At 56.9% G+C, this 27,043-nt stretch overlaps 2 protein-coding genes and 1 long non-coding RNA gene across 4 annotated transcripts in view; 2 read left to right on the top strand and 1 right to left on the bottom strand.

Moving 5' to 3' along the window:
• The window catches only part of LOC106005576, a 46,542-nt gene extending 44,764 nt beyond the window's left edge, over nt 1-1,778 (top strand). For both annotated transcript variants that reach the window (XR_001179046.2, XR_001179047.2), the window contains one exon: nt 1,471-1,778. This is a non-coding gene — a long non-coding RNA (uncharacterized LOC106005576). The remainder of the gene's footprint in view (nt 1-1,470) is intronic.
• Nucleotides 1,779-3,938: 2,160 nt separating this feature from the next.
• Nucleotides 3,939-6,963, top strand: DNASE1 (deoxyribonuclease 1). Its single transcript, XM_004750541.3, has 9 exons — nt 3,939-4,126; nt 4,546-4,693; nt 5,009-5,097; nt 5,222-5,305; nt 5,494-5,609; nt 5,754-5,866; nt 5,941-6,095; nt 6,355-6,451; nt 6,616-6,963. The coding sequence occupies exons 2-9, from the start codon at nt 4,547-4,549 to the stop codon at nt 6,667-6,669; spliced, it is 855 nt and encodes a 284-aa protein (XP_004750598.1). The 5' UTR covers nt 3,939-4,126; nt 4,546; the 3' UTR covers nt 6,670-6,963.
• The window catches only part of TRAP1 (TNF receptor associated protein 1), a 50,580-nt gene continuing 30,420 nt past the window's right edge, over nt 6,884-27,043 (bottom strand). Inside the window, exons 5-18 of the mRNA XM_045072291.1 lie at nt 24,236-24,307; nt 22,677-22,837; nt 21,440-21,549; nt 20,805-20,878; nt 19,910-20,065; nt 18,190-18,310; nt 17,722-17,791; nt 15,136-15,283; nt 13,183-13,368; nt 12,621-12,759; nt 11,956-12,041; nt 11,209-11,354; nt 7,442-7,514; nt 6,884-7,151 (exon numbers count right to left, since the gene is read on the bottom strand). Coding sequence (XP_044928226.1) covers nt 7,050-7,151; nt 7,442-7,514; nt 11,209-11,354; nt 11,956-12,041; nt 12,621-12,759; nt 13,183-13,368; nt 15,136-15,283; nt 17,722-17,791; nt 18,190-18,310; nt 19,910-20,065; nt 20,805-20,878; nt 21,440-21,549; nt 22,677-22,837; nt 24,236-24,307 — 1,644 coding nt within the window. The 3' untranslated portion in view covers nt 6,884-7,049. The remainder of the gene's footprint in view (nt 7,152-7,441; nt 7,515-11,208; nt 11,355-11,955; nt 12,042-12,620; nt 12,760-13,182; nt 13,369-15,135; nt 15,284-17,721; nt 17,792-18,189; nt 18,311-19,909; nt 20,066-20,804; nt 20,879-21,439; nt 21,550-22,676; nt 22,838-24,235; nt 24,308-27,043) is intronic.

Genomic DNA, 27,043 nt, shown 5'->3' with positions numbered 1-27,043 from the left:
AAAAGTAATGTACAGTCCCTACCTTACAGTGGTTCGTCTTAAGAGTTTTGACTTTACAACATGCAAAAGCAGTCTGCCTTCATGAGAACCCATACCTCAAGTTCTGAATGTGGGTCGGGTCTATTCCCGGGTGAGGGATCTGTGGCAGGATCTCCAGACGCTGGGCAGTGGCAGGAGCCCTACAGTCCAGCCGGCCACACGGTCACAAGGGTGACAGTCCATCTACCCTTGGCAGCCATTCTTTTTTCACTGTCAGCACAGTAGTCAGCAGAGCACGCAAGATACTGAGCGCTCTCTTATAAAATAGGGTTGGTGTTGGAGGATTTGACCCAGCTATAGGCTAATGTCTGTGTTCGGAGCTCGTTTCAGGAGGTGAGCCTTAAGCTATGGTGCTCGGTAGGTTAGGCTTATTGAGTGGATTTCAATGATATTTCAGCCTAACAGTGGAAAGTTGTGGTTCTCAGTGTGGTCACTGCGGTTATCAGGACATAACCTTTATGGTAAATTGAGGAAGATCTGTACATATGAACTTGAAGAAAAAACACTTTGTTAAGTCACTAAAATTACTTAGGAATGGAAGGTGTGTGCCTGTTGGGCACTTGGAAATCTTGGAATCAGAGTGGACGCTGCCATCATTGGTGCCCGTCGCACACGGATTTCACAGTGATGACAGAGACCCGCAGCCGCGCAGACATAGCCAGAGCGAACGCTGAGACCGTTGGCTCCGCCCCCACAGCGCCCCCCACGTTGAGTTCAGCTGTTCTTCTCAGACGCTGCAAGTGTCCTGGAGCGCCCTGCAGGGTCCATGGGGCCAGACACGCCTCAGTGCGCCATGTGGAAACCACAGCTGGGTCCTTCCCATTGCCGTGGTCATCCTTGCTGCAGGGCAACATGTTGGTGTGAAGTCACCCCCACCCCAGAGCATTCAGGAGCGGGGCGGGGTGGGGTTATCTCGTGGCATTTCCTGTGACCCGCCACCCAGGTACGTGCAGGAAGGCGCTCCTCTGTTGCCGGCCTTAGTGCTTAGAGGACTTTCTCCTTGGCCTTTGATTTCAGCCACATCGGGGCTTAAGACCCGGCTTGGACTTCAGTAAACCATTGTGATGTGCAGTTCCCCTTCCTGTCTCTGGAGCAGGTTTAGTCCAACCAAAGAGGGTGTCAGTCTGTCCAGATGGATGTGAGCTAGCTTAGCCGGTCAGAGAGGGCCGTCTGCTGTCGCTGCTAGTTCCCCGCTGTCAGGACTGAAACATGCCAGAAGCTCGGGGCTTCCCGCCCTTCCCGGGCACCGACTCTGTCTCCTTACGGGGCTGGGCATGGGGGAGCGTACCCCGGACTCCCCACTGCTGCTGCTGGGCTTGGCCATCATGGAGGTCAAGAGAACGTGGTCCCATTGTGTGCACGTTCTGAACCGGGGCCTCTCGAGGCCTTGGGCGCTGGCTCCTCTGCAAGTTCACGTTCCCCTGTTCACAGGAGCGCGCCTCTGAGCATGAGGAAGAAACGTGCCTGTCCGCTGAGTTTGGGATTGTGGGTCACCTAACAAGCTGACTGGAGAAAACGGTAAGGGTGACAGAAACAGACCATTTGTGATTATTCTTAAGGATAAGAGGACTTTAAGGAGGTTTGAAATGTGTGTTCCGTGGAATGCTGTCGTTTGATACTTAAATCTAAGAGGAGGGCAGTGACAGTTTTATTCCCATTTTATAGATGAAGAAAATGAGGCTCAAAATGAGTTAAGATGCGGGGCATCTGGGTGGCTCATTTGGTTAACCGTCTGCCTTCGGCTCAGGTCATAATACTGGGGTCCTGGGATTGAGCCTGGCATTAGGCTTAGTGGGGAGTCTGCGTCTCCCTCCCCCCATCCCTCCCTCCTGCTTGTGCATGTGTGTGCGCCCTCAAGTGAATGGTCAAATCTTTAAAACAAACAAACAAATGGGTGAAGATGCAGCTGGTGAGCTGCTGAGCAGGCCCCAGACCCCCTCCTCCCAGCCACAGCTCCTCTGTGGGCTGTGTTGCTTCTCCTGGAGGCCAAACTTGGAAGGGAGCCTCACACTGGTCCTGGCTCTTGGTTCCAGTGGGGCTGCAGTCAGGACCCAGGAGGGAGGGCACAGAGCGCACCTGGGGGCTCTTCAGGGCACAAAGGCAGTGTTTTCCCCAAGAAGGGCGTGCCAACAGGTGCCTGTGTCACATGTGTGGAGAACCGGACGGACCAGGCAGCTGCCATGTGAGTGACACCTGTGCCGCCTGTGGGGGACATCCCATGTTCGGTCAGAAGCAGGGCTGGTGGCTTCCCTCCGGGTTTGCTCCCAGGCTTCGCCGCCAGGTTTCCCACAAAAGGTCCGGGCAGGGGTGGGGTGGGATGTCTGGGCAGTGAGCATGGGGAGAAAAGGGCTCTGGTTCCCTGCGCTGCACACGCCAACAGTCTTGCTGGCTGGGCGGGGTCTGGATTTTGCTGTGCTTAGAAACCCCGACTGCAGATGGGAGAGGCAGCAAGCCGATCCTCGGTCAGCTGGATGGGCGTGCTGGCAGCTTGAGGGCCAGGCCACCTGACTGCACAGGAGGGACAGGTGAACTGACGAGTGTGTCAGCACGTTTTCATTACCTTGGGCTCCTGGTCTTGTCGGTTTACCTTCTGGCCAGTTTTTCATCCGTCTTGCGGTGTCCTGCCCTGTGACGCTCCAGCAGGATCCACACTAACCTGTTGTCTCGAGGCCGCCCTGCACCCTGTCCTTACAGGGGGAGACCCTTCCGGCCTGCTCTTCTCTCACAGAGCTGGCCTTGGAGACCACAGCCGTCCCCTGATGGGTAGAACCCCTTTCAGGGGGTCAGAATGGCTCCCAGAAGAGACCTCTGTCCTAATCACCAGGACCCATGAATTTTACTGGGGTGGCAGGACACAGACTTAGCTACTGTGATCAAATTGAGACTTTTTTTTTTTAAACTTATTTGACGGAGGGAGAAGCAGGCTTCCCACTGAGCAGCGAACCCCATGTGGGACTTGATCCCAGGACCCTGACTCTAGCTGAAGGCAGATGCCCAATGACAGCCACCCAGGTGCCCCTCAAGTTGAGACTCTTGAGATGGGGGAAAGGTTCTACGAGTCTGGTAGGAGGCTAAATCCCATCCCATGGATCTGGTAAGAGGGACTGAGAGACCCGCAGAGGGCAGTGTGTTGATGTGGGCAAAGAGAGGTGACCTGGAGCCCCCAGGATCTGGAGATGCAGCCCCTGCTGACCTGCTGACTTCAGTGCCATGAAATGGATTTTGGTCTCTGGTCTTTAGAGCTGTTAGAGAATACATTTCTGTCCAGTTAAGCCACCAACTTTTTAGTGACTATTTTCTGTAGACACAAATCATTCCAGACAGTACAGGGATTCTAAAACAAAAGTGACTAGAGGTGAGGGCCAGCCCAGAGCCTCTAGCTGCTTGACCGTGTCCCTGAGACTTAGTCACCTGAGTTACCTCCCCCTAGAACACGCGCTCCTTCACCCTAACTTCCCCACTGCCTTGCTGGCAGCAGAGGTGAGTCCCACATCCCCCCCGCTTCCTAGGGCCCAGTGGCCTACGGCCTGCACTGTGGACTCATGAGGAAGCAGCGGTTGCCCCTCAGGGGATGGCTGGCTTTGACCCGTGGCTCTAGGTCAGGCTGGAACATAGCCAGGTCCGCCCACTCGCACACACCTGCTCCCTCCCCATCCCTGGGAGAGCAGCATGTGTGAAGGACGAGAGCACCTTGGCCAGTTCATTAGACTTTTTAAAACCAAGTGCAAATATCATCAGGTGCTCTGTTTACAGCAGCAGGAGCCTGTGCCTGTTGAGATAGGTGCACGCCAGCCATCCACGAACGTGGGAAAGGCACACAGGCAGCACCATTGTTCTCTGTCCCCCAGGTGATGCCCTGAAAAAGGTCATGGCTGCCTAAACCTTTAAAACCCAAGGGGGAGACGAACATTGCCTCTGCTGGGACTCAGCCACAACTCTGCATGGGGCTCTCACCCTCATGTTTTAATTCACTCCCCTTTGTAAATTTTTTCTTAAAGCAGCAAGAAGAGAGTGTTGATACCAACCAGAGAGTATCAATTCCTGATTCTTCTAAATTCCTATTGCCATCGTAGAAGTTGAACTTCAGGTGAGTGTCTGGTGCCCTAAGGGCAGTGTGACATGGGGCCCATGGAAACTGGGTGCTAGGCCTAGAGGCCGCTTGGGAAGAACCTTTGCCAGTCCCAGCTGGGTGGGTGCCTGGGACAGGGAGGGTTGTGAGCCGGTGTCCTGGCAACAGAGGGTCAGGGGCTGCCTTGGGCTGGCGACTCTTACAGGGGCTTGTCTTCTGGCGGGTGGAGGAGGGAGAACACCCAGGGCCCTTCACTTCGCTGTCTGGCTCTCTGGACACTGGAAAGAGGGTTGTTAGTCTCACCCCGGCCTGCTCAGCACAGCCCACAGAAGCGGGATTATTCAGACTCGGACTCCACTAGCTGCTCCTGGTTGGACGCTGGGGCACGACGGGGCACAGTTCTACTGCAGACTCACACATAAACACCCCTCCTGCAGGATGAGGGGTGCCAGGCTGATGGGGGCACTACTCGCTCTGGCCGGCCTGCTGCAGGTGGCCCTGTCCCTAAAAATAGCAGCCTTCAACATCCGGACTTTTGGGGAGACCAAGATGTCTAATGCCACACTCTCTCACTACATCGTGCAGGTCAGTCCAGGCGGGGCTGTCCCCGAGGAACCCCAGGGCGGGGAGAGGGGACAGTGTCTAACAGGTCCTGGGAACACTGGGCCAGCAGTCAGTCCTGAGGGCACCCACAACCCAGGGTGGGGAGAGCCTCTGGTGAGAGAACCCGCCCTGTCTGCTGTGCCCTCCCATGGCCAGCAGCAGAGCCACGCCAGACCTTCCACGAAGGCGCCCAGGGAACAACAGCTCAACCCTGTGGGGACCTGCAGCGGGCGGGGCCCGGCTCCCCAGTGGCTATGCAGGCTGCCTAGCTCAGCGTCACCATGGCCCTGTCCATAGATCCTGAGTCGCTACGACATTGCCGTCGTCCAGGAGGTCAGAGACAGCCACCTGACAGCCGTGGGGAGGCTGCTGGATGCACTCAACCGGTGGGTGATGGCAGTGGGGGGGGGGGGCTGGGGAGGCCCGGGACGGTGACCCTCCCCCCAGGACATGGTACAATTGCTGAACGGAGACAGGAGCCCTGACAGGCACTTCCTTTCCTTGATCCAGGGATGACCCAGACACCTATCATTATGTGGTCAGTGAGCCTCTGGGCCGCAGCAGCTACAAGGAACGCTACCTCTTCTTGTTCAGGTAAAGCCCTGGCACACAGAGACGGGGGCCACCCAGGTGCTCTCCTGAAAGGCTGGGTGCGGGGAGGGGGGGGCGGTGTCTCATGGGGGGAGGAACTGGAGGCTACAGACTGCGGGCCTTGGGCTCAGAGTCCCACTGTGTGCTGCCCACTTGGGCCAGGTCACAGGCTTACTCCCGGCCCTCCCCAGGCCTGACCAGGTGACAGTGCTGGACAGCTACCAGTACGACGACGGCTGCGAGCCCTGCGGGAATGACACCTTCAGCCGTGAGCCCGCCATCGTCCGGTTCCACTCCCCGCTCACCAGTACGCACCCCTTCCTGGGATCCCTGAAAAGCCCTGGTCATTCCTAGTGCTCTGGTCTGAGGTTCAAGTCACTCAGGAAAACACCCCCTTGGGATGGGCTCGTGCCCCCTAACCCCGCCAGGGCTGAGCAGGAAATCTCCACAGAGGTCCAGGAGTTCGCCATTGTTCCCCTCCACGCGGCCCCCCTGGACGCAGTGGCAGAGATGGACTTGCTCTATGATGTCTACCTGGATGTTCGGCAGAAGTGGGACCTGGAGGTGAGTCCCCGGCCCCAGGCCCTGGGGGTATATGCTGTGTGCCCCCCGGCCAAGTGGCTGCCATCTCCTGCTAGGACATCATGCTCTTGGGTGACTTCAACGCTGGCTGCAGCTACGTGGCCCCCACCCAGTGGGCCTCCATCCGCCTGCGCACAAGCCCGGCCTTCCAGTGGCTGATCCCTGACACTGCGGACACCACGTCCACAGCCACGCACTGTGCCTACGACAGGTAGGCAGGGACAGATGGGGTCACCTCCAGGAACAGCCTTGAATCTAGGAGTCAAGTTCCCAAAACCTAGGTCACTCACCCTCCTGCAGTCTGGGGCCCTAGCACCTGGGTTAGGGGAGGGGCTCCCAGTCCCTCAGCCCAGCAAGGGCCTGATGGACTCCAACAGCCCCACTGCATGACCTTTCCCAGACTAAGAGATGGGGGTGGGGGGACGGATGGCCAGCCCTGGGGCTGACAGGGACCACCTTGTGCACGGCAGGATCGTGGTGGCCGGAACAGTGCTCCAACACGCCATCGTTCCAGACTCGGCTGCCCCCTTTGACTTCCAGGCTGCCTACGGCCTGAGCAACCAGCTGGTATGTGTCCTTCCCTTCAGCTCCCCTGGGGCTCTGGCCTGCACCCTGGGGACTTGCGGTTGTCTCTGCTCTGTGCACCGACAGAAAGCCGTGGGGGCCGAGCAGGCAATCCCATGTGCAGAGCTGGTCGTGCGCCCCCGTCCTCACTGGGCGCTTCCCCACAGGCCCAGGCCATCAGCGATCACTACCCAGTGGAGGTGACGCTGAAGAGGGTCTGACGTGAGCGGAGCCTGGGACGCAACCTCCCCCCACTACAGCTTTGCCTGTCCTCGTGCTCACGCATCGGGGCTGAGGACCTGCCCTGCACACGGCGTCGCGGGAGTGGCCTGGTCACACCCTCTGCCTCCGCGGTGTGTGGGGGGCTCGCGGCAACCCAGCGCCCTACCTACCCTCACAGTCCCGACACCCGTTCATCGCTTAGGTTAACACAGGTTTTTAAGTAAAAAATGCTTTTAAGTAAATAAAGCTCATAGCGGGTGTTGTCACAGGTGGCGGCACCTCCTTTCTCCGTGGCTGGTCTCAGCTGCCTCTTTCTCTATCACCTCCGCTGCAGCCCTAATCCCTGCGGGGCGATGGGGCCCTTCACCCTGGCAGCCCCTCAGTGTCGCTCCAGGGCCTTGACAAGCAGGTGGTTGAGGCGGCCCACCATGGGGCGGAGGTCATCCACGAGTCCTGCGGCGATCATGGCATTCTCGTAGATCTGAGAGGGAGGGGAAGCCCGTCAGTGGGAGGACACGGCCCTGCAGGGGGTAGAGAGGAGGAGCACTACTCCTCCCAAGACGGGGCTTAGGAGCGCCTGGGTGGCTCAGTCGTTCAACTCAGGTCATGATGTCAGGGTCCTGGGCTCAAGCCCCACATCGGGCTCTCAAAATCTTCGCAAAAGAATGAAGCAGGGTTTTAGAGGCAAGAGGTGCCCCACTTCAACAGGCTACCCGGGCTCACAGAACAGGCGGCGGCTGCCATAGTTCTCTCAGACCCCCCAGGACGCACCTGATCCACCAGCAGCTGTGCCAGTTCTGGCTCGCTGTCCCGCAGCTGACTGAGCTTCCTGATCAGCGCGTGTCTGCGGCACAGAAAACACCAGTTAGTGCGAGGGCCTCTATGTTGTGAGGACTCTTCTGAGGTTGGGGTGATCTGAACCTTCAAAAAAGTATAGTAGAATGGTCCTAAGAAGAAAACGCAGATAATGTGAATTCCAGATGCTACACCAAGAAAAGCAGGAGAATTCAGAGATTTGATCTGCAAATATAGCAGGTACCAAAGTTAATATATGAACAAGACATTCGATATCAGAAACCCTACTTAATCCATACATTTAACAGATTACCTTAGTTCAGGTAACTGAGTAAGTTTGTAAGCACGGGGACAACAGCCCGGGAAGACCATGCCTAAGTGTTAAAGCGTATCTTAAGGCTGCAGTGATTGCACTGCGGGCTCTGAAAAGTGAAAAGCCAACATCGGGGGCCCTTGTGGAGGCCTCTTGATCGCAGGGTCCTGATCTTGCTTAATATAAACGTATTAATAAACTACAGCACTAAAACAAAAAATAGCATTTTGGGGTACCTTAGGGGACTCTGGGTTAAGTGTCTACCTTCAGCTCGGGTCCTGACTTTTGGGGGTCCTGGGATCGTGCTCTGCTCACTGGGGCGCCTGCCTCTCCCTCTGCCCCACCCCCTGCTCATGCTCCCTCTCTCGCTTGAAATAAAATCTTTGGAGAGTGTACAAGAGGGAGGGTAGCCGGCCAAACACCCAGAACACTGCTGGATTTCTAGTAGATTCCATAAATCAAAAGAAATACAATCATTTAGAAGAAGAAAATTTCAGGACTGCTGAAGCTGAGACAAAACACAGAGGTCAAAAAGGGAGACTGGAAACAGCATGAGGAGAGCATTTCTGCACAGGAGAAAACACCATAAATCCCATCTGACCTTACTCATATGCAACCTACATCAAAATTGGGAAGTTTTTGGTAAAACTGAAGGCGTTGAAGAAATCGAAGCGCGTCTAACTGCCACAGAGGACAGTGGGAATCCGCCAGCATGGGCGGGGACGCTGCCCTGAGACGCAGCGGCCCATCTCAGAGCACCGTGTCTGGCAGAACTGCTCCAAGGCCGCCGGCAAACGCGCGCCCCTAATGTGGGCCAACGGGAGACCAGGGTGCAAGGGAAAGGTGGCTGTGAGTTCCTTTGGTTCTTCCCATTTCTGGACCAGATGAACATGTTACCAATTTTAAAAGCAACTGAAATTTCAAAATAGTCTCTGGCAACAGAAACGAGCACCTGGGACAGCCACCCCACAGCACCATTCTTGGGCTGCCACGAAGGCCAGTCCGCGGGGACCAGCCACAAGCCACGTCCAGTCTCACCCGCTGACTCCGTGTCTAGTCATCCGGCTCACGAAGCGGAAAAGGAGCCTCCTTCCTCTCCCCAGCAATCTAAACAAAATTTTATGATTATAAAACAACATGAAAAAAAGTTATGATAATTAAAAATAGTAAAGCACACAGCGCTGCCTGGATGGCTCCGTGGGTTGAGCGTCCAGCTCTTGGTTTCTGCTCAGGTCATGATCTCAGGATTACGGAATCGAGCCCCGTGTCTTACTCTGTGCTCCACAGAGCCTGCCTCAGGTTCCCTCGCCCGCCCTCCTCTGCCACTCTCATGCTCTCCGAATCTTAACAAACAAAAAAAACGTATACAACAACTTAAGACCAGAATCCAGGAAAAAAAAAAATATATTTTAATATATATATATTTACATATATATTTACTTAGTATAGTAAGTATATATACTCTAAGCCTAGAGAGGTTTGCTTTTTGCTATTTTCTAACATTTTGGTAACTTGGCACAATTTCATTTAAAAATTACTGTTGGGACGCCTGGGTGGCTCAGTCGGTTAAGCAGCCAAAATTGTTGGTTTGGGCTCAGGTCATAATCTCAGTGTCATGGTATCGAGCCCCAGTGCTCAACAGTCGGCTGGAGATTTCCTCTCCCTCTGTCCCTACCTCCACCACGTACTCCCTCTCTGTAAAATAAATCTTATGAAATCACTGGGTACAAAATCCCCCCAAAAGTTTTCACATACAGCTGCAAGTTAGAAGATGAAATTTCAGGGCACCTGGATGACTTGGTTGTTAACCTTACCTGCCAGGGTCCTGGGATCGAGCCCCACATCGTGCTCTCTGCTCGATGGGGCCTGCTTCTCCCTCCCACTCCCCCTGCTTGTGTTCCCTCTCTCTCAAATACCAAAAAAAGGGGGGGGGGAAACACCAAAATAAACAGATTTAGCATGTTCAGGGATGAGAGAATAGACATACAGATGCCAATTCATTCAAAATTGACTTGGAATCTCAATCAAAAGCTGAACTGTGCGCGCGCGTGTAACCTGTCAGGCCGCCTCGTACAGCGCAGATGTGCAGGAGGGAAGATACCCTTCAAGGGAACTAAAGGGAAGGTCACTGAACACAGACCTGCGGGGAAGACCGTGCCCTGTGGCCATTGAACAGAGCCGTCCAGGCGGGTCAGCAGGGAGAGGACAGGCATGAGCGGCTCAGGTGTTCATGTGGAGCGAGATACGATGACTCTTACATCCCAAACCAATTAGAGATGGACTAAAACCAGCCCCAAAGCCAAAACATTAAAACTTTTAGACAGAAATGTTAGGAGAATACATTCAAGACCTGGATGAGAAAGATTTCTCAACAAGACCTAGAAAAGCACCAAATACAGACCTGTAGCACGGGGGGTGCGCAAAGTGGGCAAAGGGGTCGCAGGGCTCAGACTCCGCTGTACGCTCACGGGATGAGCAGGACCGCACAGTGACGGGGTAAAGGACATCGTGGCAAGCACGTGGTCGTGTCCATAAATGTCAAATCATTGCTGTGTGTCTAAAACTGACCCCGTATGTCAACCAGACTTCACATTAACGAGTTTTTCTTTTTTTAATAATGACTTCGTTAAAATTAAGAACTCCTCAGAACACTTCTTCAGGCAGATGAAAAGACTGGAAGATGCAACTGAGAAAGCGCAAACTACAAGAACAACAGGACAAAGGACAGTCTCGGGCGTGTCATCAGAAACCCAAGCTGAAGGACATGGCGCGCAAGGCCGGGGGCCTCCCATGCCAGCTGCATGCAGCAGCAGCAGCATCTCCTCACCCCACAGAGGCCACCAGGGCAAGTGAGCCTCAGGCAAACATGGGCAGGGCCAGACAGGACACAGTGGTCCGAGCAACCGTCCGAGCAGCCCCCAATTGAGAACGACCCCCAAGTCGAACAGGAAAGGCTGCATCACGGCGTAGAGGTAGAGCCCTGCCTGTTACTCCGCCCGGACACGAACGCCCGCCCGCTCCTCCGGCCACCGTCCGCTGAGAAGTGAAGGAGGCACGACCTCAGAAGCACATGCCTGGGGACACCACTGACAGGCCACCCAGAGCTGTGTCCAGGACACACGACAGACTAGAGCACAGTGAGGATCTCTTAAGTCTCTACAGTGAGGGCTGTGGGGCGGCTGAGGAGGGACAGGCCACACCAGGATAGCAGGACACGGGGGCATCCAGCCGCCAGCACTGCGGTGTTCTAAAACCTCCCACGGGGGCCGGGGGGTGGGGGGATAAACAATGTAGTTGGATCCCACAGCTGGTATCTGTAGTTTTCAAACCACCCGGAAGCCCTCTGCCCTTGGTAGGTGTCAGGCGTGAGCGGCATCACTGCGCAGGGACAAGTCATGGGTGCCCTGGGTCCACGGCGCCGGGAGCCTACCTGGGGTTGATCTCCAGTGTGGGCTGCAGCAGCTGAGCGCGCTCCTCCTGGCTCTTGGCCAGCTGCTGCATGCGCAGGAAGTGCCGGGCGGCCCCCATCTCCAGCACAGTGATCATGGCGGGGTGGGTGTCCAGTCGCAGAGTCACCTACAAGCAAGGCCGGGGACCGGGTGAGGGCACAGCGGGAGGTAGGGGGGCCCCCCGGGTTGTAGGGCCTTGACCGGGTCAGAAGCTTCCCCAGGGGACAGCAGAGAATGCAGGTCTCTGGGGACACCCTCCCCGCCGCCCCGCACCACTGAGAAGGGAGCGGGAACTACGGCCACATCAAGTTCCCAGGACAGAATCCTGAATGGGGACTCCCTCCTCCCGTGTCTCTCACAGCCCCCGGTTTCTCACGTATCAGTGGCTGTCCTAGGGCCATCCTGCCTGGCTGCCCACGCCCCTTGGCCTCACGGAGGCCACTGACGTCCTACGACTGTGGGGAACCCTGCAGGCCCTCCCACCCCGATGGCCTGAGCCCCCTTCCTGCAGACCACGCTCTCACCAGCCCTGCCCAAGATGCTCCCAGGGGACTTGGCGTCCTCCGGCGCGCTGCCTCCCCGTGTACGCAGGCCCTGGGAGGAGCAGCAACACGCCCGTCCCCAAGCCAGACCCTGGTGTCCCCCGCCACCAGAGAGCGCACAGGAGGCCAGCCACTCAACCGGCAGCTGTGGGGTCACGGAGGTGGCCCATCTCTCCAAGTCCTCACCTTCACATTGGTGACACGTGACCCCAGCGCGTTTCTCATCCAAGCCATCAGGTCCTCTGTCTCCTTCTCTGACAGGCGGTCACCGGCTACGGGGAGCAGAAGGGAGGGAGCCCTGAGCTGCTACGGGCAGCCCCACCCCCTGCGATGGTCCCAGGTCCTGAAACACTTCTGCCCCACTGCGGGCTGCAGGAAGGCTCCCTCCAGCCCCTGCTGGCCACCAGCACAAGGACAGAAGCTTCCCAAGCAGCTCTTCATCTAAGGGCGAGCAGCTAGAACGACCTCACAGAGGACTCTCCTGGGGGCGCGGGGCTGGCTGAGCCGGCAGAGCACGCAATTCGTGCTCTCAGGGTCACAAGTCCCAGCACCACGGTGGATGCGGTGCCTACTTTAAAGAAAGGACACTTTCAGTTGCCTGAGACTCGTGGAATTTTGTAGGAGTTTTCTCAGAAGGATGATTTCTCATTCTCTCAGGAAGCCATGCTGGACGGGGCATGGGAGGGGTCCTGGGATCTAAACGGAAGCGGCTCCCGACGGCTGCTTCTGTGCAGGCTGGGGACCCCGGACACAAAGAAGCAAGGAGGACCCCACGTCCACAGCCCCTGGGCCTGCCTCCCCGCGCACCCGGCCACCGCCCCTGCCTGGGCCCAGACAGAAGGAGAGCTGACCTGGGTCCCCGGCCTCCAACTTCTCCTCCTTGTAGTGGTCAACGACGATGTCTGTCTCCACGGAGATCAGCTTCTTCCTGTCGAACTCGCGGAGGTGCAGCAGAGTCAGCTCATCAAACTGCTCGTAGCAGAACAGAACCTACGAGGGCCGGAGGATGCGGCGTTGGGCCTGGGAACCTCTGACCGGGACTGGGGAGGGGGCGCAGGAGGTGCGGGCGGGGTCTCACATCCAGAAAGGCCACACCGGAGACCCTGGGGCCTCCTGAGCCGCACAGATAAAGAGGTTCACTAGACGGCCCTGAGAGGAGCCCGGGCTCTCTCAGAGCAGCAGGAACAACGACTCCACCAAACAACAACAACGAACCCACGTCACCCCCAGAGACACGCAAATCAACAGCAGCTCAGCTGGGCCTCCGGGCACCCAGACGTCACCTTGCGCTGCTTGGTCGTCCAATGTCCCGGGGCCCATTCGGAGCCCATCCAGCCACTGTCTCTCAAGCAGAAGACCCTCCTTCGGGCACTCAGACACCGGCAGTCCGGCCCTGGCCCATAGCACACCCACCTCCATGTTTTTCTGCTTCACAGCTTCGTAGTAGGGCGAGTGCTCGGCCAGCTGCCGGCTGGGGGCGCACAGGTAGTAGATGGTGCGGCTGCCGGGCTGCATGCGGCTGGCGTAGTCCGGGAGGCTCGTCAGCTGCCCGGCGGGCAGGGCCGAGGACTCGTACCGCAGCAGCTTGGCGATCTCCTCCTGCGGACAAAGGCCAGCTCGCTTGTTCCGGGTCCTGCCCTGAAGGCCTCCCAACTGCCTGCCACATACCTCGGAAGCCTGTGGCTACGGGAAGGGCTCTGGCCGGCCTCACCCCCGCCTGCCGGGCCCAGGGCTGGCGCTTAGCCCCTGGGGGGCTGCAGGGGCTCTGGTGATATCCGTCAAGTCCCCCATCGAAAGTCTAGGGAACCCTGCAGAGAACCTTCACCCCAGGTGGTCCAGGTGCCTGGGGAGAGGGGTTCTCCAGTCTCGTGCTAGGAGTGACCAGACACGTCTGTGGCAGACTTGCCCAACCCAGCATCCTCCATTCCAGTCACTGACCCTGCCTCTTGGGCACGCGAACGCGGTGCAGAGGCCACATTCGCAGGCTTCCCCACAGCACAGACTAGCCCAAGGAGGGGTCCGGATGACAGCGGGCGTGTACTGAAGGTGGGGGGGGTCTGTCCTCCTCCTCCCTGTCTGCTGAAGTCAACGGGCCTGCTGGTGTCCTATTCTCTCAACGTGGGAGGTGCCTGCTAAGGACTGAGGAGCGACAACAAGCTGCGTGCGGCCTAGGTCCCTGAGGCCACCAGCCCAGATGTGACTTGGGACCTAAACTGCCTAGTCTACACCACTGACTTCTTGATTATCTAGCACAGACATGCTAGAGGGGGACACAAGGAAGACGGGAGCCTGTTCAGGGGCGATGTGCGATGAAACAGCACGACAGGGCTGCAAATGCCACACGTGCTGTTTACCAGAAACATGTCACTGGCAGCACACAGACGTTCAGACAGGTCCGCACCAGGAGCCGGGGGGTGGTGAGGGCGTCCTGCCACCAGCCAGCAGCAAGGACGGCCCGAGGCCCAAGCCCCACGGCCTGAAGAACCCCCTGGGGAACCCCAGACTTCGGTCGTGTCCTTCCTCACCTCCTGCTGTTCTGGTGCAGAAGATGAAATCCCAGCCCTGCTTAATGGTAATGGGTGTCTTTTTGGGAGGATGAGAATGTTCTGGAACTGGATGGTCATGGTTGCATTACTTGTGAACATATGGCCACTGAATAGCTCACTAAACTGTTGACCTTTTGATGAATTTGGGGGCAGCTGGGTGGCTCAGTCAGTTAAGAGTCTGCCTTTGGCTCAGGTCATGATCCCAGGGTCCTGGGATCAAGCCCCGCGTCAGGCTCTCTGCTCAGCAGAAAGCCTACTTCCCCCCACACCGCCTGCCTCCCTGCCTACTTGTGCTGTCAAATAAATAGAATCTTAAAATAAATAAATAAATAAATGGGTGAATTTTATGGTATATGAATTATATGACAATTTAAAACTGGCCAGAAAATGTTTATGGGATGATTAAAGCATTTTTAAGTAATTAAACTGAACTCTGGCCCCAGGGACACTGCATTAAAGGATTTCTACCAATCACAAACGCCCTGAACGCCCTTCCCACCACGAGAAACAGGCACCTTGCCCTGTCCCCTGTCTTATGTGATCTCCAGAGCACCCCAAACTCTTGTGGGAGGAGACCATGCACGCCCACCTCCTTCCAGCATTAGGCCGGGAAGAATCTGGTGCTACATGACATCATAAGGACGCTTGGAAGCGGTGCCAGGCCTGCTGCGTCCCGTGACGGAGGCCTGGAGGCCAAACGCTGCCTTAGCGATCCCTGCACAGCACCCCACTAGGCCATACTCATGTCCCAGGAGGCTCAGCTTTCAGGCCTCCACGGAGCGTGGCAGCCCAGAGAAAGGCCCAGAAACCCGTATCATACCTTGACTTCCTGCTCAGCGGTGGTCACGATGCCCTCCCTCATGAACAAGCCATAATCTTCAAAAAACTTGGCATATTTTTCAGCATCTTTTTTACTCTGGTCAATGAAGAATTTTATTAGCCTCTGCTGTAGAAGGTCCCGGAGTTTCCTGCAGAACAGAAATGCATTTATCCCACAGAAACAACTTCTAAGATCAGAATGGCAGGAAAAACATTCATTCCCACTAATAATCACAGAAGTGAAAATAACACCATCTTGATAAAACTAAAAAACATGAAGCAAAAATAAAGGGGACCCCCGACAAACCCCAGTTGGGGAGACATGCCCCTGAGAGGCAGGAATGAGAACTGACCCCCTGTGGGGGCCATGGTCTCCGTTCCCACTGCAGATCGCACCTGAGCCCAAGGTCAGCAAGCTCTACGGACTGGCTCTCCGCGGGGGCGCACAGAACAGCCCCCGTGCTCAATGGGGAAGACCAGGCTAAAGGAATATAAAAAGCTGCCGGGCCAATCATCACATCCTCTACCGGTTCTTAAGGACATGGGAAAGTACCTCACGCTGGAAAGATGAGCAGACAAATCCCAACACGGAGAGACCGCGGGGTGCGTGTGCGCCAAGCCTGTCCCCACAACCACCTGCACACTGCAGTGTGTCTCTGGAGATTGCCGGGCACTGCAGCCACCAGGGCTGACACGGAGCACGCTACAGACACAACCAGCTGTACAAAACTCAGACTTTGGGGGGATTGGGGTGTTTACTGTGGCATTACAGAGTGACATAAAATTATAAGCAGCTTCATTAGTGGAATTATGGGTATTCTCATTTCCTTGCCAATATTTTGCTCTTCTTTTACAAAAGCAGTATTACTATGTGTTTCTATAATAACGCAGGATAGGGGGCCAACGGTCTCATGTTCTCCTAAGCCCTCCCTCTTTGCTCTTGTCCCCAACGTCTCAGTCCCTCAGGCCAAGGGCAGAACAGAACAGCACCCACACCCAGGGTGGGGCAGCCACAGTGGCTAGGACCGGACATGGAGCCCCAGGAGGGTGATCACGCAGCCCAGTGTGGAAGGTCAGAGCCCACCACGTGCGGGGGGCACGAGCACAAGGGGAGGGCAGCAGCCACGGCATGGTGGGGAACTGGTCCATGCTCCAGGTTAGGGGTGACAAGAAGCCAATGGCTTATGGTTAAAGACAGCAGCACACGTGGCAAGAGTCAAGACCAATGTCCCAGTGGTGCCGGCAGGTCATCAGAGAGGTCACCAGACACAGAGGCAAGCCGGTGTAGACGCGCACACATGCACACAGACTTCCTGGATTCCTCAGCTGACCGCTAAGAGGCCTGCGAGAAAGGACACCCCAGCTGCATCGGCAGCCCTAGGGCCCAGATCCTGGCTCCTTGCCACCACGCTCCAATCAAAGGAACCAGGGCATGTTCACAGAGTCAGTGGTCCTGGGGTCAGGGCAAGACGGAGGCGCAACACAAGGAAAGCCTGGACTGTCTTGGGCCAGGAGCGACGACGCTGAAAGCAGGGCGCGGGCGCATCCAAGGGCAGGGGGCCCATCTGGGCAGGCTCCTTCCTGCTGCCCACAGTCGGGGCATCGAGACGCATGAGGACAAGAACACATCAGAAACCACAAACAAAATGGGTCATCGGTTCCTACAAATAAATTTCAGGTATTTAAAAATGAACACATACTACAACAAATATACACGGAAAGTCCGAGGAAGCAGGGCACTTAGGGGGCTCAGCCGGTTGGATATCTGCCTGTGGCTCGGTTGTGCTGTCAGGGTCCTGGGATCGAGCCCCATGTTGAGCTCTGTACTTGGTGGGGAGTTTGCTTCCCTCTGCCCCTGCTTGTGCTCCCTGGCTCTCTCTCAAAAAAATAAAAACTTAAAAACAGTTTGATGAAGCGACCAGCGGTTCACACGGCTGCAAAATACCACCCCCACGTATGCCGGCTGAATTCCAAAGGGGAAGGACTAAAGTGACACAGACACCTGGCAGACACCCTTCATCACGTGCCACCTGAACTTCCCCAGCAACGGGACGACAACGCCGAAGTCAGGCCCCACGTGCCCGGCTGCGGTCACTGTGCAGCTCCTGCCCCTGGTAACACACGGATTCAAGTCCAGGTGCACCAGTGACCGGCCTCACTGGTCTGGGACTGTTCCTGCAACCATGACCTGGTGGCGCCCCCTCAAAAGACAACTGAGGCTGCCCGGGAAAGGTCACGGTCAGTCAGGTGAGCGCCAGCACTCAGGAGCCAGGAGCTATTGCTACAGTCAGGGTGGGGAGCTGAGAAACGCAGCCACCTCCGCCCACAGGAATTCCAGAGCGACGTCTCTGAGAGATGAGCGCCTTCACGCTCTCCGTGACCTTCCTGGACCACGATCAGATCCTTCCTAACCGTCGTCCTCTGCCTTCTCTACCTCACAGGCGGCGTGCCTGGCATCTCCCCAGCATGTTCCAAATGGGGGTGCATCTCCCCACACACAGCCCCCCAGGCCCGGGCCTGCCGCAGCACCACACCCTGCCGGGACCCTTGGGGGCAGAGGGGGGCAGCCCCCTCGCCGGCGGCTCACCTGATGAGCGCACTCTCCTGCAGGAGCTCCCGACTGAGGTTCAGGGGGATGTCCTCGCTGTCCACCACGCCTGCGCGAGACACGGGCCGTCAGGACGCTCGCAGGCCCGTGGCTCTGCCTGGCCCTCACTGCACATCCCTCCGCCTCCCCGCCTGTCATTGAGACCACACGTGGGTGACAGCAAACTGGCAAAGGACACGGAGGGGAGGATCAGTGGGGCAACACCTCCTGGCCCCCAAATCCTGCTGATGTCTGAGGCAGACGCACACAGCCTGGTCACAGCAGCATGACCAGAGCGGCCAGCGGGAAGCTCCCGGGGAATGGGGCTGAGCAGCCTCCCACGGCTGCTCAGCGCCGGACCCCGCACCCACGGCAGACGAGCGCCCCCCACCCTCACCGGGAGCCGCGCAGTCCCTGGCCAGCAGCACAGCGGCCCACTCGGCGGAGCTTGGCCACGGAGCCCTGTACCTCGAACGAAGCGCAGCCACTTGGGCAGGATGTCAGTGGCCTTGGTCTGGATGAGGACCTTGCGGCTGTAGAGCGCGATGCTGGACCCCAACTCCCGGCTCACATCAAACATGGATGGTTTCTGGGGGCGAGGAGAGAGCAGAGTTGGGGCGTTCTGGGGACGACGCTGAGAACCACCCCTTCCTACGGTGGTCTGCGCCGGGGAGCTGTGGGGCGCGTGCGAGGATGCAGAAGGAAGAGAGGTCAGAAGCCGGAAGCCCAGGGAGGAGCCCTACATGCTCTCGGCAGGGGGAGCAGGGAGTGGGGCTTCCCCGGGCAGCTGCAGCACCCGCCCCTTCCTCCTGGAGGACACTGACGGCAAAGTGCATGTCCCTGTGAGCAGGGCCAAACCCACTGCGGCCAGGGACCAGACACCGCCCACGGGAAAATCCATCTCATCATCAGGCTGGTGTAGGCCCCAGAACGGCTTGTCCACTTCGTTTTCAGTTATTTATTTTTCAAATGTTATTTATTTGTTTGAGGAGGGAGGGGCAAAGGGAGAGGGAAACAGAATCCCACAACACATGAGATCACAACCCCAGCCAAAACCAAGAGTCAGATGCTTAACCGACTGACCCGCCAGGCACCCAACTTGTACGCTTTTATTTTTCAACTTGTACACTTTTAAATGGCTGTGAAAGCAGACAAAGGTTTCTTATGTCAAAAATACGTGAAATCCATGGGGTGCCTAGGTGGCTCAGTGGGTTAAAGTCTCTGCCTTTGGCTCAGGTCATGATCCCGGGGTCCTGGGATTGGCCCCTGCATGGGGCTCTCTGCTTAGCAGGGAGCCCGCTTCCCTCTCTCTGCCTACTTGTGATCTCTGTCAAATAAATAAATAAAATCTTTGGGAAAAAAAAAAATTGTGAAATCCAAATTGCCGAGTCTGCAGTTTCTTAGAACGCAGCTGGGCTCCTCTGCAGCCTCTGGGCGTCCCTGCTCCGGGGGCAGGGCTCCAGGACGTGTGTGGCCTGTGAAGCCTGAACTAGTCACAATCGTCCCCCAAGCCCTGCTCTAAGCCTGCAGCCTGCACGCACACCACACTGGGACCCGCTGAAACGGGAACTCTGACTCAGGAGGTCCCGGGGGCACTGAGGTTCTGCAGTCCTAACGAGCCCCCGGACACGCTGGCACCAGCGTGCACAACTCAGCAGCGAGGGTCTCACTTTCCAAAAGGGGGAGCCACGGGGCGTTACAAGGGCGGCAATCAGAAAAGGCCAGGAACCTCTTCCAACCCCGGAGCAGGCTTTCCTGTTGCAGGACTCATCAGAGCCTTCGCCATGCAGCTGAGCTGGGGATCTTAGAGGCCAGGCACAAGTACGGAGTGCCCACCAATGCATCAGAGCACCACAGAGCCCCATGTGGCCCCGTGGCTCGGGGGCGCACCCACATGTTGCCCTGAGGGACTCCCCGTGGCTCTATGACAGCCAGGCCCACGTGCCTGCACATCTCTGCTCTACCCCAAGACGGCACGTGGGACCCCCCTCACCTAAAAACCCTGCTCCCCTAACCGGAGACAGGAATTTTGCTTTTATTCGGATGCTACCAAGTTAATTCTTGGGATGTCCATACTGCTCTGTCCCCACTCAGGGCCAGTGCTCCCCGCGCCCTGGGGGAGGCCCGCCCGCACCCCATAGAGCAGCAGCCCTGGACCGGCAGCCGTGCCCCCGCCGCTGGGCCTCACCGTGTCGGGCACATAGAAGACACTCCGGATGTTGAGAGGCGCGTCCGTCCTGTAGTGCAGCGTATAGCGGGGCTTGTCATGGGCCTGAGCCACGTAGCGGTAGAACTCCTCGTGCTGCCACTCACCCACGTCCTTGGGGTCCATCATCCAGACGGCCTGGAAAAGGGGACACAGGAGGACGCAGAGGCTCAGCGGTGCCCTCCCCACAGAGCTGGGCCATGGAAGCTGGCCCAAGTGCTGGCAAGTGTACCCGCAGATGACGCAAGGCCCAGCCCATGGGACAGAGCAGGGCGGTGGGCTTAGGGGCAAGCCCCCGCCCCCGACTCCAGCATGGGGAGGAAGGGGTGTTCCACAAAGACGCACAAGAGGCTCAAGAACAAGGGCCCCCTCCCAGGACAGGGGGTCTGGAAAGGCCAGCCCAGAGGTGCCACGTGCCTGGGGTACATCACAAATATGACAACTGAACGGACAAAGAAACATGTCTAGCCACGGACTGCGACTCTGCCGTAAAAGGAACGGAGAACTGACATGGGCTCCAGTGTGGATGAACCTCAGAACCGTTACGGTGAGAAGCCAGACACAAAAGTCTCGGTGTCTGATTCCACTGATGTGACATGTCGGGGGCAAGGGGAGGAGAGATAGGGAGCGACTACTAATGCAGGCAGATTCCTTTCTGGGGTGAGAACATTCTAGAAGAGACAATGGCTTTGTGAACACATGAAGGACGGCCAAACTGCACGTGGTGCATGTGGACAGGACACAGAAGGGTCGGGACCTGGCCTTCCACAAGGGACCCCCGCGCTGGGCCTCTGCCAGCGCCACTCAGCCCTGACCCTGCAATGTACCAACCACTCCCCACAGCCACCTGAGCCCGCCAGGCAGCCGAGGGTCTCACCTGCAGGGTGTTCATGCGCCTGCCGTTGAGGTACAAGGGGAAGCTGACGAAGTTACTGTACTTTGTCACCACATCTTGAAAAGACAAAAAACACACGCCAACAATGAATACAGGAAGCTTCCGGATACACAAGCGCTCTGGAAGTGACGCAACACGCCAGACGGCTTCGGGCCAGTGGTTTCACGGGTGCGAAGCCAGGCCACAGTAGGGTGACCAGAACTCTTACAAGAACCAGGGATCTGAGGCCCCAGCCACCACGAGCCACCACGAACCCCCACGCTTTCTTGGTGGCTGACATATGGGAGGTTAATGGTGAATCCTGGAAACCCTCGGCACCTTGGATAAGCACCCGTTCAGCCCCAGCTGAGAAGCCCACCGCGAGGAAGCCCCGCTCTTGTTCTCTGCGAAGCGGGCACAGGCCAAACCCCGGGAAGCATCTTACAACCCAGGGCCTGGGGCAGGGGGTCGACGGGGAAAGCACCGCATGCAACCACCAAGAGTGTAAGACAGAACCCAACCCACAGCGCCAGCAGGCCCGGCCTCCCACGGCCGCATGGAGCCAGCCAGCACAGGCAACCAGCCCGAGCGGCGCCCTAACCACTGCACCCCCCCCAACCGCCCAGGCTCCAGCTCGCCTCGGACGCGGGCCTCGCTGGCAAACTCCTTGCTGTCCGGCCTGAGGTGCAGGATGATCTTGGTCCCGGTTCTCACTCCCGAGGCTTCAGCGATTTCAAACACCCCAGACCTAAGATGTGGGAAAGAGAAAGCCAGCTGCACACAGTGAGGCTGACGGGTCCTCCACCGCACGTCCAGTCACTCTTCCTGGGACTGTCGCAAGCAGGGCCCAAGCCCACCCGCAGAGACAAACCTAAGCGCCACTGCTTCTGAGCCCAGCTGAGCCCCCGGCTGCTGCGTCTCTACCAGGGAGCGTGGCCGCAGGGTGTGGCTTCCCCATCATGTGTCACCTCGTGGGCTCTAGGGTCACCCAAGGTGGTCCCAATGCCGAAAAGAAAGAGCAGATGCCCAGGGACCGCCCCTAACTCAAACTAAGCCCCCTCAACCCCGTGTTTCTGAACCTCAGGCAGAGAAACCATTTTCAGAGAAGAGAGGGGGACGCACCCCCAGAAGTGCCTTGTCAAACCCTGGCCCATCTCCTCTGAGCGCCGCCTTCTCAGAATTAAACAGAAATGGCAGTTCTGCCTGAGGGAGACGGGCTGGGTCCGAAAGAGCCCCTCTTGTGTGCGCCACCGGAGCCCCACCGCAGACAGTAGACTCTACCGGGAAAGGACTCGGAATGAAGGTTTGAGCCTATTGAAGTGCAAGCCTCCATTTGGCCAAGGTCCAATTCTCCTCAGAGCTTCAAGATTCTTCCCGAACATCCACCCAGCAACCCTGAGAGCCTCGGCCCCCAAGCAGGCGGAACAAGCGAACCTCTATAAAAGGCCACTCCTCGGGCCTGAGCTGGCAGGGGAGGCGCGGGCAGGCCCATGAGCCAAACCCAGGAACTCCCACAGAACGGAGTCCAGCGAGGCCGCCCTGGAGCAGAGGATGCCTGGTACCCACCTGGTCCTAAGGCCAGCAACTCTCAAAGGAGCCCCACCTGGCACAGGCCACACTCCAGAGCACAAGGATGAGGGACAGAAGGCATGGGCCATCTGCAGGGGAGAGAGTAACCGGCTGCCCAAAGAGTGCAGTTCCGGCTTCACACAGGAAGCCCAGGAAGGCGCAATGGCACACCATCAGGAGACTCTCACTTTCCAAGTGAAGTGCTGATACCCCAGCTGATTCGTGCAGTGCGCATCAGGTGCGCCCAGCCGTGGCGGCCCCAGGGAGCTCCCTATGTGTGACGTGAGCCTGCTCTCATTTACTCACCCATCTGAGAGCCACTGGTAACCGGGGCTGCCCGGGTCCACTGAGCGGGAGTAGACCTCCACTCTGTCCGCCACCATGAAAGCAGAGTAGAACCCCACTCCGAACTGGCCAATGATCTTGCTGCTGGCCTCCACCTGGCTCTGCAGCGCATCCAGAAAGGCCTGTGGTAGCAAAGGCTGGTCAGACGGAGGGCAGCCCCTCCCCCCGGCAGAAGAGATGTGACTCCGTGTCCGTCCCCCTAGTGCTGGTGGGGACCACCCTTCATCCTCAAGACAACCACACTGAGTGGTTTTTCACCATGTGGTCTAGCCCAGGAACTAAGGCAGGCGGTGAGGTGACCAGCCTGGAGAGCCCCAGCTGGGCAGCAGGGGGACTGGGTCTGTATCTGACTCGGAGCACGTAAGCCTGCCTATTGGCAGCAGGCCTGCCAGCCACACTCCCCGGTCGTTGGGGTGGCAGTCTGAGCAGGCAGGGCATGGAAAGAGAGACCCCCCCGCAGTTCTCCTGAATGCGTCTTCTGGGGTCTCCCAGATTCCAAGCTTCAAGGGTAAACGGAATATACTACATTCACGCTCGATACGGTATCAGAAGGTGCTTAATTTCTGTGACTCATATTTATCAAAGTTTCTAAGATTAAAAATGCAGTAAAACACACATACTTGTTGCTACGACGCCGTCTGCGATGACAAAAGTGTTCTAAGTGGCCCAAAAGGGTGGCTGCGGACCACATCTGGGTACCGAGCACTCACACTGGGGCTGGTGTGCCCGAGGAGCCAAGTTTTAAATTACATTTAACGTAAATTCAAACAGGCAGGTGTAGCTGGTGGCTAATGTATGCGACAGCACAGACTTTCCTTGACAGAAACAGAATCACAATGGTGGGGAAGAACAGTCATGGCAACGTACTTTCTTAAAGGCAGAGTTTCTGCAAGTCACTTCGGACCCAGGATTAGACCATTTCAAGTGCTTCTGTCATTTTGTGGTACCATTTTAGGCCGCACATAGGCCCACAAAACCAAGGAGAGACATACAGGCAGCTCAGGGCCACCAGCCTCCAACTTGCTGCTGGCAGAGGTCCTGTGACCACCCACCCCTCAAGGGTCACATGGCAGCCACAACCCCCGGGGCACGTCCTCCCCACAGAGCTGACCACCCACCGGCGTGACCTATTCTTGTGAACAGGGCTGAGGATGGAGAGGAAGGATGACCACCTCTGCCGGGCCCCTCCACCTCAAGCAAGTCCTGAGTGATGGAGAAACACAGAGCCAGAAGGGTGCACTCCAGACCGACGGACAGGCTTGGAGCCTGAGGTTGGCTGATTTCTAGCTACGGAAAAAGTGCTGAATTCTACCTCTTTGTCTACAAAGAAAAGAAGCCAGGGGTCCCTGTGAGGGATAAAGCGCCCCCACAGCGCCAACACGGAGCTGGCACCTGAAGTCTGCTGGGTCCTGCCCTCTCTGGTCAGGGAGGCCTCGGGGACAGAGCCCCGAGCCCTGAGGGGGCAGAAAATGCAGCACCCGAGGAGGGGACCATGGGGGGTGGGGGAGGATGGGGTTTACCTTTGATCCTGACCTGGCAATTGTTCCCAGGTTGGCTACCAGCTCTTCCTGTGTCATCCCGATGCCAGTGTCCTGAGGAGAGAGGCACGCTAAGCTCCAAGGCCAGCACCTGGGAGCTGGGACGGACGTGAGTGGACAGCCCCAGGGGGCAAGTGGCATCAGTTACACGTGCTAGGCAGGACTCAGGGAAGTCAAAGCACACGCCATCATGGGGACCAGTTCTAGTCCTGGGGGCCGGGCCGCACCAGAACGAACCCTGCTAGCAGAGAGACCCAGAGAGCCAAGAGACAGAAGAGAGTCCAGAAACAGCTGCACAGATTGTGTCCCTTGATTTGTGACAAAGGCTCTGAGAGAACTCGACGGGAAAGGAAGGCAGATGGCGCTGAAACTGCGCCCACCCTCGGCCCCCCTCACACCAGGCCCCCAACAGCTCAGACGCACAGAGGACGGGCAAAGACTGCACAGCTTCTACATGAAAACACGGGAGGAAATCGGACCGTGGAAGAGGCAAAGATTTCTTAAGTTCCTAAAAGCATGCGACAGAAGGAAAAAGTGATCAACCAGGCTTCACGACAATTAAAATCTTTTGCTTTTCAAAAACCACCATGAAAATTAAAAGGCAAACCACAGACTGGGAAAAAAATACTTGCAAAGTATGTATCTGATATGGATATTAGATCCAGAATGTATAAAGAAGTCTTGTAACCCAATTAAAAAAAAAACGACTTGATTAAAAATGAATCAGAAAGGCGCCTGGGTGGCTCAGCTGGTTAAGTGGCTGCCTCCGGCTCAGGTCATGATCCTGGAGTCCCCGGATCGAGTCCGCATCAGGCGCCCTGCTCGGCAGGGAGTCTGCTTCTCCCTCTGACCTTCTCCCCTCTCATGCTCTCTCTCTTTCAAATAAATAAATAAATACAATCTTTAAAAAAGATGAATCAGAAATCTGGACATTTCACAAGGAAGATACAGAAACGGTAAACAGGTGACAAGACGCTCACGACTGACCATGAATCATGAGGGAAACGTCCATTAAAATCCCACCGTGGGGGCGCCTCAGTGGGTTAAAGCCTCTGCCTTCGGCTCAGGTCATGATCTCAGGGTCCCTAAGCAGGGAGCCTGTTTCCCTCTCTCTCTGCCTGCCTCTCTGCCTACTTGTGATCTCTCTCCCTCTCTCTGTTGAATAAATAAAAAAAAATTAAAAACAACAACAAATCCACCATGGGCGCCCGGGCGGCTCAGTCGGTTATGGGTCTGCCTCACGCTCAGGTCATGACCCCTGGGTCCCGGGATTAAGCCTCATATTGGGCTCCTTGCTACTCCTTCTCCCTCTGCCCCGTCATGCTTGCTCGGTTCTCCCTCTCTAGTGCTCTTAATTAATTAAAAAAAAAACAAAAACAAAAAAAAAAAAACAAACAGTGATGCCTGTGTGGCTCAGTGGGTTAAGCCTCTGCCTTCAGCTCGGGTCATGATCCCAGGGTCCTGGGATCGAGCCCCGCATCGGGTTCTCTGCTCAGCGGGGAGCCCGCTTCCTCCTCTCTCTGCCTGCCTCTCTGCCTGCTTGTGATCTCTGTCAAATAAAATAAATAAAATCGTTAAAAAAACAAAACAAAAAACCTCACCCAGCCGCTGGAACGGCCCCAATCTCTGTGGCCGACAGTAGCTGGCACTGGCAAGGACCACAGCAGTGGCCTCCAGCCACTACTGCCAGGCAAGCACGTGGGGACACCAGCTGCAGGTGGCTGGCGACTCACAGTTACACACTCTCCTGGAGCCAGCATCCCCACTCTTAGGCATGCACCTGAGAGAAATGAAAACACGTGTCCAGAGCAGCTTTACTCCTAACACCCCAAACTGGAAACAAGCCGAAGGCGCGTCATGGCGAGTGAACCCTGAGCGCGTGCCACACGTGAGGCAGAACACTTCTCCGGGAGAAAACGGGACACGCACTGCACCGGGGTGAAGCTCACAGCATTCTGCAGAGGGCAAGTCAGACCAAACTGTGTTTCTATGGAATTCTAGAAAATACAAACCCGAAGGGGCAGAGAGCACATGCACGGTTGACGGGCTGGGAGGGAGTGGAGGTCTGGGGGAAGGAATCAGGATGGCGGCGCACTAGCAATGTGTGCACCTGAGCCCGCTGAATTTTTCTGTGTGTAAATCTTACGTCAGTAAAGCTTCCTACAACAGCCGTAGAAACGGCACCCGCATGCAGCCCAGATGGCACGAGCCACAAGACGGCACAATAGACCCCCGCCAGCACCGTCCCAAGCAGCCAAACCCAGCTCCATGAAGCCCGGGTCGGAAGCATCCGCTCAGAGCCCCCGACGCTCACCCTTCCGCCTTGCAGGCGTCCCCCCAGTTCGGCCATCACCCCAGACCCTGAAGAAGCTGTTTCGGCAACACGGGGTCCCTCAACCACGGCTTGAGGAGTCCCTTGCTTCTGTTTTCTTTCTGACCTTGCTATTTTCAAGAGGCTACAGAAGCCTCGAGTACTGCTTCATTTAAAGCAAGACCACCGATCCGAACGGCAGGCTGTGACGAGACGAGACAGTACTGCAGGATATTCAATGACGCGGGGAAACATGCATTACGGGAGGAAAACTACAGTTAAAAATGTAAAAAGGGGGCGCCCAGGTGGCTCTGTTGGTTAAGCCACTGCCTTTGGCTCAGGTCATGATCCCGGAGTCCTGGGATCGAGTCCCGCACTGGGCTCCTAGCTACACTGGCGGTCTGCTTCTCCCTCTGACCTTCTCCCCTCTCACGCTTTCTCTCTCTAATAAATAAACAATCTTAAAAAAAAAAAAATGT

This window comes from Mustela putorius, unplaced genomic scaffold (assembly GCF_011764305.1).
Source record: "Mustela putorius furo isolate JIRA1106 unplaced genomic scaffold, ASM1176430v1.1 tig00004007_pilon_pilon_pilon, whole genome shotgun sequence".
Lineage (NCBI taxonomy): Eukaryota > Metazoa > Chordata > Mammalia > Carnivora > Mustelidae > Mustela > Mustela putorius.
This window is presented reverse-complemented; position numbering and strand designations above follow the sequence as displayed.

What these genes read in the sequence shown, in the direction of transcription:
- DNASE1 (XM_004750541.3), top strand. Translation starts at nt 4,547, where the DNA reads ATGAGGGGTGCCAGGCTGATGGGGGCACTACTCGCTCTGGCCGGCCTG. An exon ending in CTGCTGGATGCACTCAACCG is followed by an intron (nt 5,098 to 5,221) that starts GTGGGTGATGGC and finishes TCCTTGATCCAG; the next exon opens with GGATGACCCAGACACCTATC. An exon ending in GTTCCACTCCCCGCTCACCA is followed by an intron (nt 5,610 to 5,753) that starts GTACGCACCCCT and finishes AAATCTCCACAG; the next exon opens with AGGTCCAGGAGTTCGCCATT.